This window comes from Pygoscelis adeliae, unplaced genomic scaffold (genome assembly GCF_000699105.1).
Source record: "Pygoscelis adeliae isolate BGI_AS28 unplaced genomic scaffold, ASM69910v1 Scaffold65, whole genome shotgun sequence".
Lineage (NCBI taxonomy): Eukaryota > Metazoa > Chordata > Aves > Sphenisciformes > Spheniscidae > Pygoscelis > Pygoscelis adeliae.
Window position 1 is genome coordinate 3,087,208 of NW_008824864.1, and position 17,377 is coordinate 3,104,584.

The window sequence follows — 17,377 nt, forward strand, 5'->3', positions numbered from 1 at the left end:
TATCCACCACAACCCCCCTGGGTTGTTGTTTCATGAGTTGCATATCTCAAAATATCTAGGAGATTCACTGCAAGCAGTGTTGTGTTTCTATTGAGCATTACTAAAGCATGACCTAAAGCATCTCTGGCCTTTTGTTCTCTCCTGTTGTATGCTTCTGGCATGTAACAGACTGACACCCTCAAGGCTGAAAGGGTTTTGCCTAATCCAAGGTTTTGGACTAAAATACAAGGCTTAGCAGGATAAATGTGTTGGGCTAAATACAGGGATAAATGTAACGTGGCCAGTAATAGCTATAATTATCCATTCTGTTCATCAGTGCTAGGAAACTTATGAAAATCAGCTAAAATCTCCAAAAATGTTTAGGATCACAGTCAGCCACACTGCCACAACCCGCCGTCAGGAGGATCGCTCTGCTTACTATACAGAGCAGGGAGTTTAATTCATCTAGAGCTGCCCTCTGTCATCTGGAGCTGCTGTGCTCCTTATGGATTTATTGAGGCAATTAAGATAACACATCCACATATCTCAGTCTACGGATTTGCACCTTTTCACGCTGTCTTTTTTCCATTAAAGCCAGGTTTCATGTATTTCTGTCCCTCAGTTTAATACTAGTGACCATCGAATCTGAACAGTAACTTCCTCCTTTTTCAAAATTTGCTCCCAATGAGATTGGTGTGAATTTTGCCAGTTGGAACAGGCCAATATCAAGTGCTTTTGAATTATAGTCAGGTGATTTTCTTTGCTGTATTTCACAAATAAATAACTTTTCTCTTTAAAAATGAGGCCTATTCAACTGTACATCAGGTTCCAAGAGTCAGCCTCATGGTTTTGGACACTTAAAGTTGATAACGCATTGGAAAAAGTTCTGTAGCCTTGATTTCTGCTGAAGGAGGGGAATTAGGAGGAAATTACTGCCTTGGTTTGTTTCCATCTCTTTAAGCTTATCTATTTGAGGCTGTTTAAACAATGCACGAACCATCTCATATGGATTACCCTAAAAAAACCCCTCTTAAATATATATATGAAGTCTCACATCATTTAGAACTAGGGGATAATGTCAAGCTTTTATCTTAACTGGTACACAAAGGAGGAAGGCTAAACCCTAAACCTTAAATTGTGATTCTGTTCTGGTTATAAAAATATATACATATTACTTGTAAGGGCTGACAGACAAAGATTTCTCTATCAAGTATGTGCCATTTACAAGCTGAATGTTGTCTCCATTCTAGTCATCAGCCACAGGAGCTCAGCTGGGGCCCCGAGTGCCATGCTGAGAGCTTTTCTTTTACCATAATAAAGATCCTGTAGGCTAAACTGCTGGTAGTCTGTCAGTGACACTTCTGAAATCCCTTTGATGCGTTTACACAAATGCAAAGATTCATACTTAGCAATGCTCTTGATGGTATACAACAATGATGGTTCTTGAATCGTGCTCACCCTGCATTGCCTTCTGTGTGTTTGCGTGTATGAGTGAATGTGCATGAATATACATAGATACATGAAGTGTGAGGATATATGTAGTATAGACACCTGAGTTTCACACATATTTGTGCATGTATTTAATATTAAACTGGGACCTGACATGAAAAGACCAAGAAAAAGCTACTGAAAGCTTATTTTAAAAACCCTGTTCCTGTGGCTCACCCAATCAGAAGCACTAATTTTATCAAAGAGAAATTATAAAAATGAAAAACGATGCTAGTTCTTAAATACAGTCCCTGTTTGTTTAGCTTTTATTTACTTCACTTTGAAATAATACACTGTAATCTTTCCACTTTTTAAAGACTTGATTTCTAAACTGTGGCATCCAAGTAGGTGGCCTAACCAATACTTCCTTTTCCCCAGTCAGATACACTGGGAAGAGGCTGCAGATTGTGTTTTCAGGAGACTTGAGAAACTTGCTGGCAAGCTTTCCTAGGGTTATCATCACATGTCAAAGATGATGTCTGTATAGAACATAGATTTCCTAACAATGCAGCTTCCTTGGAAGGAAAATTTTGTTTTCTTTAATTCACTCATTTTGAATGAATGAATAAGTCCATGGGGAGGGAGTCAGTGCTTAAATAAAATACTTGTTCTTATAATTACCATATTCCTGCTTCCTTTTTACCCCTCCAAAATTCACCATAAATAAGGGGGTGTGGTAATTAATCACCAGCCAAGTGGCACAATTAATGTTCTTCAAATGCAGTGTCCTCTGGGTGAAGTGATATTGCTAAGGTATAATATGTCCAGTTCTGTGTTTGAATACCAACACAGACAGCCACATGCACACACACATGTGTGCTGAGAGGGTGTGTTATGTTTATTTTTTTTAGATGTAATACTTCAATTTTTCTTTCCTTCCTAGAGAATTCAAAGTACTTTTTAAAGGACTTAATTTCTGTGCAATAGAGCTCATGGGCAAACACTCAAAAAATGCAAAATAAGGAATGCAGTCATGGTTTAAAAACATTTCACATTCTTCAAACTGATGCCAGTTGTATGCATTGACAGTAATCCTGTCTAATACTCCCCACGTGTATTATCTTTGTACACCTGCTTTCATTGTCTCACTTATCAGTTTTTTATACTTAGAACCACAATATACAAGAGGGTAAAGCAACAGAACAAAATACACGTGCACACGCAGTGTGTTATGCTACAATTTTGCATTGTAGACATAAAACATATTTGTAGATCTTGGTGCTTAGAGTCAACATCTTCCATTAAGATACTTCTCCTACTTTTTTTTTCCCCACTGGTGTACGTCTGTGTTTGTCTTTCTTGGCAGATTAACTGATGCACATCGAACAGCTGTAAAAGTCATCAGGAGAATGCAGTATTTTGTAGCCAGAAGAAAATTTCAGGTAAGCAGCACCATTAACCATAAGTACAATTTGTAAGCTTAAGTATATGACATTGAAAATGCTCTGAGAGTGAACTTGTCTTTGTGTATGCAGTTGGAATAAGTCAAAGGTACTGCTTAGGCTCTCGGCCTCATACTTACTCTATGTGGATTTTTTCATAGTGTGGGCAAAACTATCAACTATCCATGGATATAGTATGATACGAAAACCTTCTGAATTTGTGGAGTCAGCATAGTTATTTTTTGCTTTTCTTTTTTACTGCATTTGTTTTGTTAGGGTTCTGTTTGTTTGTTTTACTATACTGACCAATATATAAACTACTTACCCATCTACCAGAAGAAGTGAGGAAAAGACTTTATCGGAGTGTCTGCTAAAATACTGTTACTGTGTATACTGATCATCTAACGACTGGTTAGAGAACGTTCAACTAATTGCATGCTATGTATGGCTGACAGATCAATAGACCTTACTGATGAGTACTATGCTGTCTAAAGTTGCTTTCACATTTGTGGCCTACATTTCCAAATTTGTTTCCCAGAATGGGATATCATAGAGAGGCCGTTTTTTATAAAATTGTGAAGCATCTGCCCTCTGGAAATTTGCTGTCTTTATGAAGTCTTAAGTTAAATTTCTCAATCAGGTTACAAAGTGCTCAAACTAAATGTGCTGCATTGGAAAAACTGTCTCATTTTGCCTGTTTACTAAGGCCCGTTATGATAAAACTTGTTTGGAATGTGATTCTGGTATCATCATTCTCATCACCCATGTGCTGGTGATGCCATGGAAATGAATAATTAACTTCTGGCCTAATTTTCAAAGCCCCTGTTATTTCCATCTGAAGGTTCATGCTTTTTTGTCCAAGAGGGTCCACTGCAAGTTAATCAACTTTCATAATCCTTTTGAAGAGGTTTTAAAAAGATAAAGCAAGAACCTAAATTTCAAGCAAGTTTGATTACAGCTGAGCACTTAATTGCATGGGATAGAAGTCTGAGATAAGCTCACAGCACTCAGAAGACTCTGAATTAGGGCAGACAGAACAGCACGTACATTTCCCAAGCTCATGCAGAAATGTGTCTTCAGATGACCTTGCCTTATGAAAGAAGACTAGGAGAAGTCAGTTTGTTTAATTCAGCAAACAACAGGAGAGCAGGATTATATTGTAAATACACCAGAGAGATAAACACTATGGGAAATTAAAAAAAAAAAAAAAAAAAGGAAAGAAAATTAGAGACACCATTCCTGGAAAATAAAATCAGTATATAAATGAGTTAGGATAAAAATTAGGATATTTCAAACCACCAGAGACCTAATGTTCTGGAGCTGTCAGCCAATAGCAGTCATGCCAAACCTTAAAAACTGAACTTGATCAGTCTATGGAGAGGATTCTGTGAGTTGGTGTTAGTAATAGGGAAGAAGAAGAAGGAATTATTTTACTTTTTTTTCTTTCTTGGGACTGTGAAATATAGCTTATAGGACTCCCCATGATAATTAGATTTTGGAAGTTCAAAGCCGGGTAATATTATTTTGAGTTTTGCATTAGGAGCTCTAAGCACGCTGGATGTAGAATGCTGAGCCCAAATGGCCAGGATTTGGGATTATGGACAGAATGGACACAATGAAAGTTAAAGAAGTTCTTCAAGTTCTGCATTTACCAAACCTCCCTGGAAGCCCATAACCTCCCGCCTTAAGTTGTATTGTACTAGCATTTCCTAATAAAAACATGACAAGAGATTGTGCCAAAGTTTGGCAGCACATAAGATGCTCAGATCTAAAGCTTCATGGGAAAAGAGGAGAGAAAAATGGTGAACGTTGGAAGGATATTTTTACTATGCTTTAGAGAGGACTCAGGCAGACTGCACTGTACAGGACTTTGCAACTATGGGATTCAGAGCTGGTGATTTGGTAAAAGGGATACAGATAGAGGACTTCTTTTGAGGGAGAAAAGAAATTTCATTGGGAATGAGTAGAATTAATTATGCACATAGTAGCCCATGGGGGAGAGGGGAGGGAGGTGGGGAAAAATCCCCAGCACATCTAGGCTCTGCGCCATGCATCGTGTTTAAATAAAGAGTGTCCAAAGGAAAGGACAGAGGATTTAGCCAAAATGCTCTCAAAGCACCCCCGCTAGTCAATCTAAAGAGTGATACTGGCACTGTTTCTCTGGGTGAAGACAATAGGCTGCTTTTCTGGCCAGAAATAGTGATGTGTCAGCGTCTGCAAAATGTGAAGCTGGGGAAGGCAAAAAAAAAAAAAGGCGATAAACTGAAAGCTGAAACCTCCCTCCCCCACAAAGTATCTCTTCTCACAAATGCACACAAATGTACATGCACACTACCAAAGCCATGAACTCTTCTGAAAGTAATAATGCAGGTAAGTGCTGACGGCTGAGCGCAAGGAAGGCATTTTATCACGAAGAGCTTTTGCTTCTTCATTCATTTCACAGGATTTGTTTCCATTCCAGTTCCATGCTTTCATTTGAAATTTCTAGGATCCTGTGGCTGCCTTCCAAGCATGACTCCAGCACATACTGTAGGTGTTCAATGCATGTGTGCAGTGGTGCATGCTAATGGCTCTGGCTGAAGCTGTGACAGAGTGGAAACAGACAACAAGATGACTAATGAGCTGTTTTCAGTAATTTCCAATTACTAGATTTGCAGTTTACCTTTCTTTTTTTTCTTCTTTTCTTGAGTCAGAGCCAAAAAGGAGACATCTTGCCCCACATTTCCCATAGGGGTTGGTGTGGCTCTGAAAATGGCGGTATTTTCGAAAGGACATCATTTGCATTTATTCCGACACACACACAAATTAATTTTACTTGGTAAAATTTTACCATGCTGCGCTTTTTATAATCACATCACTTTATGCAAATTCTCTAGACTTGTTTCAAAATTCTGCCTTAGTAGTTATAGCAAGAAACCAGAGCTTGGCAGAAGCATCTGGATTCTCATTAGAATGGGAATAAAGGTGGGCAGATGGCAGTTTTTTAGCTCTCTTGCATTTTTATCTGTCCTTTTTTATTTATTTGAATTGCACCTTTTTTCCTGACCTCGTAGGTATCATTAAAGACAAAGAAGCGCAAACAAAATCTACGTGCAGTCTTCAGACTTATGCAAAGCGTCTGTCCTCCCAGTTACTTAAGCAATAATATTTCTGTCACCAGCCATCTTTAGTCTTCAGAGGCATTTGATTCTGGGTCCAAGTGTTATCAATTGGGCCTATCTCTGTGGTTCAGTCCTCTGACATTCTGATTAGCATATGGTTTTGGAATGAGCCAAGAGATATCGCACATGATCGTCTTAGATAAATTATATATCTTGGTTTTGTGTTTTTTAAATACACTGTGAAGGTCTAATATTTTGCTCAGTATGAAGTAACATAAAGACATGACTCTAACTGACAGTAATGGGAATCAGTTGGCTCCATCCCCACAATAAATATGCACTCCTACAATGCCTACATATTTTTTATTCATTGCAACAACCATTGCAAAATGGCAAGCAAATAACTTCTCGAAGATGAAAAATAGAATGAAGGCCTGTCTGAAATAAAAATAAAGTTTAAACTATACTTACCTTTCAATCTCATGTATGACTCCTTTCACAGCAAGCTCGGAAACCGTATGACGTGCGCGATGTGATTGAACAGTACTCACAAGGACACCTCAATATGATGGTTCGGATAAAAGAACTTCAAAGAAGGTAGGCCCTGTCTACCTCATGAAATATTTGATTTCTCTGGTGCCAGCTGGCTTTAGGAGAGATGTGTACTTAATGAACAGTAATTGTCCAAAATTGCAAGCACAACAGGGAGCACAATATCTAGAGGATTTAACTTGGAGTCATTTTTAACCCTTTTTATGACCAAGTTTACAATTATCCTTTATCCTCCTCTCCTCCTCCAAGTGAAATTAAAAGAAATTAAGGCGCATGCTGTGAAGTTTATAGTATGAAGTGAGTTTTTCTGCCCTCTTCTTAGAAAACTGTTCAAATAATGATTTACCTTTCTGTCCCCTCTCTGTGGTTCTCCACAACTGAGAGAAATCTGGTTCGCTTGTGCTCCCCTCTCTGTCTGGAATTTTTCCCTTCCCACATTCCTCCATGCACATGCTTTCTCTGACTTTGGGGATCGCAGCTGAAATATTTTGCCACAAAACTACTCTCTTCTGTTTCAGCACAAAGTGCTTTTCTCTTTACAAATTAACACTGCAGACTGGGACACCAGACTGAACTCCTCTGGCCCTTAAATGAAATGAAAAAAAAAAAAAAAAAAAAAAATCCTATTGAATGGAATCTACTGTGTCAACATATATAGATATTAAATCTGCCTGCGTGAGATTCAAGGAATAGTTGCAAATGTTATTAAGAAGCCATTCTGTTTGTATAATCTTTGTTATTAGATTACATATGACACAGGAGAACTATGTTTTAGTTACAACATGAAAGTCTAAGAAATAAAATATTAGTACTCACAAAAATAACAATAATAATATGGTTTGATTTTGGAAAAAAACCCTAAAGAACTGAACTGCTGACTGTATGTGCAGAAAATCATGCTAGTCTCATGTTTTTACTTGCTTTGTTTTAGGTTTAAAGCTACTGTAAATTCTCATGTAAATTATGCTCCTATGCTTTTCCTAGCAACAGTTTAACTTGCTTGGTAATTGCACTGCTGGTAATTCTGTTTGCTTTTCAGATTGGACCATTCCTTGGGAAAGCCAGGCCTTTTCCTCCCAGGTATAGTGACTGCATTTTATGAAAAATTATTAGCTTCATAACTTTGTGAAAATACCCATGGCTACAGTAATATGGATTTATAATCCAGCCAACTATGCATGAATATATAATTCTGTTAATAAGCCCTGGAACGACTGTTGAAAGGTAAATACCTTGCATTCAGGTGGTAGTGGAGTAAATGGAAATTAAGAATAAGTGCTAAAAATGGGTATCAGTGCACGATGAGTTGGAAACATATTGCTGGAAATTTTTCCACAAAAATACTCATTCTAAATCTTCTGTGCTGGGGTTAGAATATATGTTGGTTCCACTTTAAAAGATTTCTTCCTTTCTGAACAACCTATGGATTTCAGTTTTGGAAAGCTCAAATGAAGATCAAGGGTATCATTCAGGAAGAAGTGGGGTAGCCTTGAAAGCTAGAGTAATAGAAGTGGTATGAAATTCAATCATAAAAAATGCAAGATCAAGCATAGGAAAACTAATTAAAAAAATCTCCTACATGCTAATAGTGGTGAACAGTCTGGCATGTCTGAGAAAAAGAAAGGTCTGGTCTGCTAATTAGTTATAAGCAAATGCCAACTGAACGTAAGAAAATGCTGTGATATATCCATGAAAAAATTAGTCTGATCCTAGGATCAGGAGGGAGATTTTCAAGACATACAGGGAAGTATGCATGTCTTTGCACACAATTCAGGTAAGGCTTTATGTGGTATCTTGTGCAAAAATTTGATTCCACATCTTTAGGAAAGACTAACTGCAACAAAAATAGGGAAGATATACTAGGCTGACCAGGGAACGTATTCTATTAGTGGGAAACAGAAGTTTGCTCTTTTTAACCTAGCAAAAGAAAGGGCTGGAAAGGGTCATCTGTTAATTCTGCAAGGGGAGTAATTACCTGTGAAGCAAAAATATACGTAAGGGAAAGGCCAGTGCAAGCAGAAGAACAAATGTTTGTGAACTGGCCATAAATACATTTAAGCTGAAAACATACGGCCAGGAGGGAAGTCCCTGGCCATTCACAGCGGTGAGATTCTGGGAAAACCTTGTGGTTTTCCCATGGAGATCAGAAGCTTGAGTGCTTGTATGGGAAGGATGGAAGGAAGTGTTTATCTTCTATCAGAAGAGATTGACTTCAAATTTCCAGTCTCATTCTCTGTCCCTACAAGCTCAAAAGTGACTTAGGAACTGAAGTCCCATATCCCCAAGTGACTTCGAGCACTAATGGGCATAAGTGTAACTGAGGGTGCCAAAGTTATTTCAGAGCCTTTGAAAAATGCCATATTATCAGTGGTTAAAATGATTTATACTATCAGAATGAGGAGCATCTCTCAAAACACATTTTTAACATCTGATTGCTGCAGAAGACTCAGTAGTACAATTCTCCCTCCCTGTAGCTGAGCTGGTTTTGGACCACACGAAAATAATCCGTCATCTTGAATACATCTATAAATATTTATGCTTGGGAATTCATTCCACAATGTGCGAGCTAAATTTATGGAAAAAACTTTGCTTACCTCCAAGAATGTATTATTTTATTTCAAATGTAACATTACCAAACTAGAACTGTAATTTGTGCTCAAAAAGACTAGTATTAGAGGCACTTTTTATGAAACAGCTTCTTGTTTCAGAGGTGAGGAATAATTAGAATTGTTGGCTGCAAAGATGCTAATTGTGAAATAATGTTCTGAGAAGTTTGGGAAGCTGAAGATGTTCAGGAAGTTTACTCTCACCAAATCTTGGGTCAAAAGGGTCACAGCAACCATTGGGAGGATCTTAGGTGTGTCTGTGGATTTGAACAAGTGTTTGAAATGTTCAAGTGTTGAAAAGAGTCTTCCTCTACTGAGGAAGAGCCATGGGTTTGTGTCCATGATTGATTCAGTCCTGGGCAACTCATACGCAAAGCCTACACTAGAACATTGGACAATAGAAGCAATGTGAATGATCTACCTGTAGGCCTAAGGTTACACAGCAACTTGCTGTACCAGCCACGTCCTGGAGAGATAACCTGCAAATACCACCTCAGATGATTAAGGGCAGGGGGAGGGAAATTCAAGTCAAAATCTGCCACTCATTTTTTTATCATTCATTGTCATTTTTTATCAAAAATTCTTGCTTTGACTTAATATGTGGAAAAAAACACTGGCTCCCAGAGGTAAGATAAGTTGGATTAGGCTCATCTTCAGAATTCATGATGGATAGTCTTACTGTGGAGAGCATCATAGGACTTCAGAGATGTTTGGGAAAGCCATAATCTGTGCTCTGGAGAAGCTTATGGCATCCCTGTCCCCACAACTAGCTTCCCTTGTTAGTCTTTTCTTGCAACATTACTGCTGAATAGCTGCTTTGAGACAGCTCTCTTAGATGCAAAAGCATGGTGGCTCTGCTAAGAATGATGTCTGCCTCCACAGCATGCCGACTCCACAAAGCCATACCTCTTGCAAAGACATATGGCTCTGCCCTCGAATGGACTAAATAAATACTGACTGGGAAAGGTAAAATGCTTGTTAAGGATGCAAAACCTGGTAAGCTCAGTTATGGGTTTGCAAGACCAAAACCAAAAGTTATTTGATCTAGCAGTTATTTTATCTAAACTGTCCACAAATCCAAAAATAAGATAAGTGGTTCCAGATAAATAAATGGTCTGCAGAACTAAAACTAGGGTTAGTTAGTCCCAGCATTATGCAACCTGCCAATAATGAAGTGATGAACAGTAATGAGTGGTTATAGTATTGGTCTGTTTTGGGTGGAAACAGACTCTTGCACTGTCCTCCTCTGGAAAAAGAGTTCTTCCTGAGTTTTCCTCAGAATAGATGGCTTATTCTACATTGAAAATGTATTTTCAATATGATATTTTTCCAGTTCAAAGGCACTGCTAAAAACCTCCTTTGTAAACAATATGGGTGTTTCCTCCAGACTGTGTTATTTTTGTATTGATGGCAGGCAAAAGAGAAATGACAATGCAAAGAAAATTAAACCGCCAAGGAGAAAAACATCAGAATAATTTTCCTTTCCAGCTCCTTTTTTTTCCTGTTTTATTATACTCCCATTCAAAGAATCTTAAGGTCTGATTCCAAGCCCGTTAAAATGAATGGGAGTCTTTCCAGTGACCTCAATGGGTTTTGGATAAGGCTGTTACTGAAACCCTGTTGTCAGCTGTGATAATATTATATGAAGTAATTGCAGTGTGTCTATAGTATTATTACCTTTCAAAAGTGAATGATGTCATAAAAGATCCAGAATATGAATCCACTGGAAGCAATTATTGTTATTTTTCAAGTTAGTTTCTCAAAGATAAAAAGCACTAAAAGCTGTGTTAAAACAAGATAAGGATACAAGAACAGAATAAAAGCCGTGCTGGGTCAGACCAGTCCTGACTCCAACGGAGCCAAAAGCAAGGTGCTTTGGGAAATGTTTAAAAAACGGGCTTGCAAAAGCCTCTAACCTTCCTGTAAGCTTTCAGCCATTTGCAGATCAGAGACTTCCTGACATGGTTTCTGTGTATTTAGTAGTCCTAACTGGTTTGTCCTCAACAAGCTTGCCTAGTTTCTCCTGTAAACTTTTAACATCTGTGATATTTTGTGACAAGAATTTTCATGATTTAAGTTTCACATACACATATTGCGAGGAATCCTCCCTCTTTGTTTGTTTTGGTCTTGGCATCTACTAGCTTTCTTTGAAACTCCTAGTGTTAGGAGTGGATTTAAAAACATCAAGATAATGAATAGATTTTCCAAATACTTGAATCCTATTTTTATGAGTATACCCAGAAGACTATGTCTTAGTTTCACTGAAAGCCCATCTCAGTGTTCCAGGTAATGCAATTTTGTAAGATGAAACAAAGATTCCTGTAATAGTAAACAAACCGCTTAATAATTGAAAGTGTTGATATAGAGGCAAAGCACATGTTAATAAAAATTATTGAATTAACAAAGCAGACACGTAATGATACAAGTAAGAAGAGCGTGATACTTGACCTTCACTACACATGATGGAGTTAATTGCTTTTGAATGCAATTTCTGAGACTTACTATAGCTTTTCAGGGGCAAAGGTGAAGAATAATGCCAAGATAAAACAAAAGATCCAGTGTTTGGGTTCAGAAAAGTACGCAAAAGTCTGATGTTTATCTGCAGTTCATCTGGACCTCTTGGGTCTGCATAATACAGGTGGGAATCCCTGGAGAAAAAGGATTTCTTGTAAAATTTTGGCAGTTCCATTGTTTGCCTTTTTTTTCCATTAAATGCCACCTAAGCTTTCTGATGCTATTTCCTTCCCAGCTGTTAAGAAGAAATTAGGTCACAATATCTTTTAAAGCATAATAAATACGCTTAGTTTAATTTTTGTCTTTTAAAGTCAATTAGTATTTGAAATGAGAGATACCCATATTTCTGCAGGAACTGATGTATCCCACCCCTCCTGGAGACAAAATCCATGGGAACTTGGTCAAAAATAAAACCACTTAGGGCATTTTCTCTAGCTGTCAGGTGTTCACAATCTTGTCTCTGAAAGTTCATTTTATTACTGGGGTTGATCTACCTCAATGCAAAGAGCCAGCAGAAATATCACATATCTCCTACTTTGAGGGCTTGGAAGCTGCAGCTAAGTTATTGTTCATCCAGGTCCTCCAAACAGTGTTGAATTGCATTCTTAATAAAAAGCTAATAGAGAAGCTTGCATTTCATTTTGAATTTGGTATACTAATTGTTTCATACATAGTATAATGATAGTGTGTCTAAATTCTGCCATCAGCACCTTCTGGAGGAAGGGCAGAAATGTGATGTAGTTCATACCAGATTCAGTGTATATGACTTCTCTCTAATAAATTGATTATATTGTTCCTCGTGAGCCACTTGAGCAAATTGTGTCGTCTCAGAGGCTGGATAAATGAAGCAGGTAGGCAGACAGACCTTTTGTTTAGGGCTGTTTTATTAGTTGAAAGGTGATTGCGCGTCTTTAACCTGGCAAGTTACTCACTGCAGCTAGATTTTTGCAACTTGAAAAAGCTAGAAATTTCTACTTTCGGTGTATGCTGTTGAACCTTCATCATGGAACAGTTAACTTTATCACAAAGTTTTCTGTGTTGCAGTACAGCCTTCTAAACTAAAATATTTTGGTAGTTTACTTTTTTAATTTTCTTTAGGCTGTCCGAGGGAAATCACAAGTGCCTGAACTAGGACTATGTCTTACCTCTTTTTAATTTCTTCTACCTATAAGTTGTAAAAGGCTCTGGCTGACAAGAGAAGAGACTCAAGTCAAAAGTCAAGATGCCTAATGCAACTTTGTAATTTGCTATTTTATGGATCCAGGGTTTAAAAGGGCAATCCTGACTTGCGTTTTCAGAAGCACACCTGGTTTATAAACCTAAGAATCTAGATCTTGTCATAAGCTCATCACAATTTTCCCAACATAGAGCTTTTACAGAACTGAACAAACACAGATACAGAAGGCTGTAGTTGCCTTGAGTTAGACAGAAGAAGGTAGCGGTATCTCTTGCGCTATCCTGCTTTCTGTAGTCTAAGTACTGAACTTGTTCTAATTTGCCAAGTTTTTGAGATGTCTTTAGCAATCTGGAGTATCCTAGATTGTGACTAGTATCCTAGTCACAATGCTGAAATTCCTCATTTTCTGCTTAAAAAAATGAATGGCTTTCAAATAAATTTTAAAATTTTTGAGTTAGCTCCCTTCTAGCTGTATACACCATAAAAGTAAACATCAAGGAAGGACTCTTACTCTGTAAAAGCAGAGTAGATCATTTCCAGCTTTTATCATTTTCAGACCATCTGTCTGCAATTCGTTCACTGGCCTAATGCTCCCCATAAGTATTTTTTCTAACCAAAGAAAAAAATCTATTTTCTTAAAAGTTTGGTATATTCTGATGAGATGGAGCACACTAATTGAGTAAAAAATTAAGATTATGTTGCTGTCCCTCATTTGATTCGCTCTTTTCCTTTTACTCATTTCAGATGGTAATTGCTGTTTTTTTTAAAAGAAAACAAACTTGAATAATGAGTAATATGCCATTTACATCATGTGCTTGCATTTGGGGAAAGGGTTGGGGATGGCCTTTCTTGTTTTCTCAACTGGTGTGGGGAATACCTAAAAATTTTTCATTTTTTTTACAAGAGGCATCTCATGTTGTTCACTAGAAAAAGAGATGGGCCATCTTTGTGGAAATACTAGGAAATAAATACAGGATCATGTTGTTTTGAAAGTAGAATAGTATGTATACTCAGGAAGGCAAAGACTTTCAGGAAAGAAATTTATATATTGATAAAAATGAGAAATGGACTAGATGACCCAAGAACTATTCAGTCTCCTGAAGTATAATGCCTATTGCTTATATACTAGTGTTTTATCTGATTCAAGTCTAAGTATATAAAATGATGTTTTGTATCATACCAACCATGTGACACAAGCTTGTTTCGAGATATGTTTTTTCTTCTGATCTAAAATTTGTCCATATGTATTTTCATCCAGTTATAAATAATTGTGCTTCCTTTCATGATCATCATGCATGTTTCCTTTGTGCCTGTGCCTTTCACATATATGTACACAGTTACTGGATTGCTTAGCTGGTCTGTCTAATTGCAGATCAACACAAAGAACAGACAAAAGTCAATACGAAAAGAGAGTTATTTTGGATTACAAAGCAAAGAATGTAAAAATGAAGACATTTCAGATTTATACTTAGCCATGCAATCTTTTCAACTATGTAAAACAAATAATCTACTGTAAGAAATCTAAAATCATTTATCTTGAAAAGACTCGAGAGAGAAAGCATAAACATGAGATAGAAATCAAAAGTACTAGACCAATGTTATCTGAACTTCTGCCCACCCTGCTTACCACAATGCTCTGCACATTGTATACACACACCATTTACTTCTAAAGATGGTCTGTATTAGAGGAAAATGCTTGTAAATTAGAGCTGAATGCTGATTTACGTGGAGGCTAATAAGAAATGGGAAAGACCACAGCCTTTTGTGACTTATACAGGCTGCGTGCCAATAAAGGGGTGGACATGACACAGCTACATGCATGTATATGATTCTTTTCACTTCATCTGATAGGAGTGCCACATGCCACGAAATAGCTTCTTACTGGTTATCTGCTTCCTATTTTCTTGTTTTCTCTTCCACACCACATTGAGAATAACAAAAATAGGAAACATTATTAACTTGGTTTGGTTGTTTTGGGATGTTTTGGTGATTCTATGAAGGATGTAATTAGAGCTGATGAGGAAATTATTCTTTTTTTTAAAAAAAAAAGCTTATTGGAATATTTCTTCAGGTTTGGGGGCCTTTTTGGTTTTAGACCTAAACAAAAACACTACCTATCCACTGTTGTTCAAATCACATCCCAATTTAGAAATCCTTAAAGGCATGTTTTTTCTGGTATATTCTTTGAAAGGTGATAAGTGTCTGCAGGTTTACTAACTAGAAAGTAGACTGCATAGTCAATTATTTCATGTTAGGCAGAGATGAATACATAGATAAACTTGAGCCTCAGCCACTTATATTTTAAGAGGTTTCCGTGGCTGTGAACTAATGAATGATGAACAGCACGCATGTATGAGCCAAGCTGTGTCATTTATTTTCTGTCCCCACACAGTGTCCTTGAACGATCTTTGAATATTCTCTCCTTATGGTATTTCTTCCTGCAGGTTCTCTGATGAAACACTTCTCCTTTCTAATGCCTGCATAGAGCTGCCAAGGGTCCATGATCTTTTTAATATTCTAGGTGGTCTGTAGAGGAGAAGGAAAGCAAGAAGAGTACTCTTGCCAGCATTGCTTTTCGCTAAAGTCTTCCTCTAAGGTTGTGGTGCATACAGTACAAGTTACCTTGAGATGAACTTTGGTGCAAATATATCACTAAACATATCACATTAGCAAACGTATACACTGCTAATGGTAATGGTAAAGCAAGTACCATTCATTGAGAAATGCAAGAATCTGAGTTCCCTGCAGAATGCACACACATACAGGCAGTTACGGTGGATGCTGATGCACTGTAAATTCACATCTCAGCCTGCCTTCCAGTAAGCCCTTCACATTGTGCTCATGCCCTAAGCAAAATGGACTTAAATAGCTTTAAAGCTCAACCACTCATAAAAGTTCCATAATTTATGGAACAAACAAGGAGTAATTACTCCAGCCCAGTATTGGAAATATAGTTTAATAGAGGAAAATGTGTCCAAGTTCCATTGACATAGGCTTCTAGGTTACTTTAATATTGGAGTGGGGGGGGGTGGTGTGTGAATATTTTCTCCCAGCTCAGAATATATGTGTTTTTGTGCTTCATTCCCTGTGAAATAACACCCCCAAACTATGGCATTCCTTTGTGATTGGCCACGTAAACACAAAGACTAGACCCCACTTTACACAGTTTTCAATCTCGGCTCCCAATCCCACCACTCGCAGTGTGCGAGTGAAACAAATTGCATAACTGGGCTTTAATAGCCTCAGGCTTTAATAGCCTCATGAAGGCTAGGAGGGAAAATGAGGATGGAGATGCAAGGGCTTTTCCCAGTGTCACTCATTTGCAGAGAGGAGATAGATCTCTGCCACTTCAGCCCTTGAACCCCTGGATAGTGCTGCCTCCTACATCTACAACCTCAGTTGAAAACTATTCTGGTTTCTTTATGTGTAGGAAGTGTACATTGCTCATGTCAATGATATTCAAAATGGGGGGTATGCCTAGGGAGCATGCCTATGCCATCTAACTACATGCAGTTAATTGAGATAATTAAACAAGGAATCAAGTTACCTCAGACACTATCTATAGTCCTTCATGTCTACAGACTACCTCTACCAAAGTCCAGGTTGCCCTTCAGACTAACTTAATCTTGTCAGTTAGACAAACTAATTCCCTTCTCTCCAGCTACCCTCTTTCACTTCTGTACGCCATGAAGAAAATCTGTCTTATTATGTTCATGTTATTTATATTACCCTACTATTACCAGCTTCTTTTTTGCTTTAAATACCATAGGTATAATTCTCAGTTTGAGTTTATTCTCCACCTAATGAATGTCCCATTTTTATTCTTCTTTATTTAGAAAAAGGGGTAGACAAAGGATACTGTACTGTAGGAGCCAGACTGATCCGGCTAGAGGATAAGGTAAGTGCATGAAAGCTTTTTTTTTTTTTTCCTGAGTAATGATATCTGATCTACAGATGTGCAAGATAGTATCTTGGCATGATTTACTTTAGAATTACAGGGCACCATAATAAAGAATAATATCCTAATTTTTGTAAGGGAGTTGATGAAGTATTGTGTGCATGTTGTTCAGCATTAACCATTTACCTGCCACACAGATTTGGTGCTTGATTTTAAAAGGGACTACTTTCATGTTGAAGCCAAATCACACATCTTGTAGATAAGTACTGCGAACTGACAAGGTGTTTGTCATACAAGAATTAGTGAGTTAAACAGAAAGGCGAGTATCAGGAGTCTTTGTAAATAGCAACGGTTGATATCTCAGTTAATAATCTTGAGGTTCTTTAATGTTTACTGCATTTTTACCCTGTGCAGTTATCTTTGCATCAATTCTGCCCCTCCCCCAGTGTCTTCTCTCCAAGAATATGTTCATCTTTGTTATTAATTAGAGTTACTTAGAAGTATGCCTAAAGGCCAGGGCTCACTGAGGCTCTATTGTTTTAGACCTATTCCAAACATCCTCAAGAGCTTTTCCCACTCAAGTGATAACAAAAATACGAGTTTGCTTAAAACTAGGAATCTATTTCTCTAATAGTTTTCTGGTCCGCTCTCTTACCTACCCCTAAAAACTGGTATCCCTA

General features: G+C 37.6%; 1 protein-coding gene across 1 annotated transcript in view; it reads left to right on the forward strand.

The window, feature by feature from the left end:
- Nucleotides 1-17,377, forward strand: part of LOC103917237 (potassium voltage-gated channel subfamily KQT member 1-like) — a 531,450-nt gene that overhangs the window by 308,707 nt on the left and 205,366 nt on the right. Inside the window, exons 12-15 of the mRNA XM_009324351.1 lie at nt 2,774-2,849; nt 6,453-6,547; nt 7,542-7,582; nt 16,636-16,697. Of these exons, the coding sequence (XP_009322626.1) occupies nt 2,774-2,849; nt 6,453-6,547; nt 7,542-7,582; nt 16,636-16,697 (274 nt within the window). The remainder of the gene's footprint in view (nt 1-2,773; nt 2,850-6,452; nt 6,548-7,541; nt 7,583-16,635; nt 16,698-17,377) is intronic.